Below are 1,856 nucleotides of genomic sequence, written 5' to 3' on the forward strand. Positions count from 1 at the left end.
CATGTTTACAACAATGCATGTATTGAACTAATTAATATATATTTTTTCTATAAATTTTGTTATAATATATCTATATGAATGATGAATTCGGATAAATTTATATAAAGAATAAAATAACATTTATTTATGTTTTTATAAAAGTGTGTACTCTTGAGATAATTGTGATTTTATTAAATAGAGTTATACTTTTTATATTTATTCTTATTTTGATGATGATATTTTAAATAATCTTTGTTTTATGATAAAATAACGCAACAGTACCTACTCCGCCGGATAAGGTATATTCATAGGAGCATATCCAATAAACCCACCATCATATTCATAAAAATTTGGGAATCCTCCTGGTGGAAATCCTTCAACATTTCTACGAATTTGACGCATTTGTCTTCTTCCTCCTCCAAAGAAGGATCCAACTGGTGTATACTAATATTAAGAAGAAAATTTAAAGAATTTTAAAATGTAATTTTGTGATAATGATAATTTAAATTTAATATAAACATATTTATGGTTTAAAATTTATAATACCTTTAAAAGTAAATACAAAGCACCCATTCCACCGGATACACCAACAACAGGTATTGGATCAACAGAATCTAAAACTTCAGTAATATAACCTTGAAAATCTGATGAGTTGAAAACTGTACCAGATCTTGTTGTATCTTTATCCTCTTGATCATTATCTATTTCTCTTGGATGCTTCGTTCCTTCTATTGCATGTGTAATTGATCCACCTGGTGATGATTCTGACATATCTGAATGTCCAAATGATATTCGTGTAGTTTCGTGTAATCCGGTATTTCCTAATTTATGTGAACCTCCTCCATATTTAATGGAATGGAAATCCTGATTTTTCTGATGCATTTCTTGTAAATGATTAATCCGTGATATTGAAAATGGATCATTATACTGTAATAATTTTTGTTCTTCGATATATTGTTCTTCCTTGACCTGTCTGGCTTCTTCTTCCAGGACCCGTCTGGCCGCTTCTTCCTCAGCTCGTCTGGCTGCTTCTTCCTGGGCCAGTTTTTCTCGTACTTCAGCCTCCCTCCTTGCTTGTTCTGCTTTTAGGAGATCGACAAGATTTGTTGGTTTTGTGAAAAATATACTCTGTGTACAATATTTAGTACGTCCTATTATTCCATCAATTAAACCTTTAATATCTTCTAATTTATTATATAAATCTTTATCATTATAATAATATTTATCTATAGATTCATGATAATTTTTTGCAAGAGGAAGAAGTTTATAGCATGTCTGAGTCTTATTCATATTAGAATGTGATATAATTTCATTATACACATCATATAATTTATATAAGAAATTCATTTTATTAACTGTATCATTGCCTAAGACAAATATATAACTTCTACAAGAGTCCTTAAGATTTCCACTTATCTTATTACATAATCTATCTGAAAATTCCTGGAAAATAGGAAAATATGCTGCATAAGCAGCATTACTTGTATTTTGGACTTCTTTATTTAACCAATAATTAATATAGCTGCAGTATAGAGGTTTGAGACCAATAATAAATGCATGATCGTTAGATAAAACGTTATGTAGACTGCTAAGCATATTGTTTTTCAATGATACTCCATAATTTTCATTAGTCATATCATCAATTATTTCCTTAAAACGTTGTTGACTAGCATTATTATTTATTGTTTTATCAAATTCTTTCTTTACATCACCATAATCCTGATAACTAATATACTAAAGGGGAAATAAAAATCAAATAAAAAATATATTAGGATGAAAAGATAAACTACATTACATAAATATTATTTTTAACAAATTGGTATAAATAATTTAAATAAATAGTTTATATATATTAAATAAATATAAAGATTACCCTT

At 27.7% G+C, this 1,856-nt stretch overlaps 1 protein-coding gene across 1 annotated transcript; it reads right to left on the reverse strand.

Annotated features, from left to right (window-relative positions):
- Positions 1-261: 261 nt before the first annotated feature.
- PCYB_004900 (CYIR protein) lies at positions 262-1,713 on the reverse strand (the record flags this gene model as incomplete). Its single annotated transcript, XM_004227911.1, has 2 exons — positions 262-423; positions 526-1,713. Coding segments are annotated over 2 exons (1,350 nt in total), but the record flags the coding sequence as incomplete, so codon positions are not given.
- Between the last annotated feature and the right edge of the window lie 143 nt (positions 1,714-1,856).

The sequence above is a fragment of the Plasmodium cynomolgi genome (assembly GCF_000321355.1).
Source record: "Plasmodium cynomolgi strain B DNA, scaffold: 0607, whole genome shotgun sequence".
NCBI classification, from domain to species: domain Eukaryota; phylum Apicomplexa; class Aconoidasida; order Haemosporida; family Plasmodiidae; genus Plasmodium; species Plasmodium cynomolgi.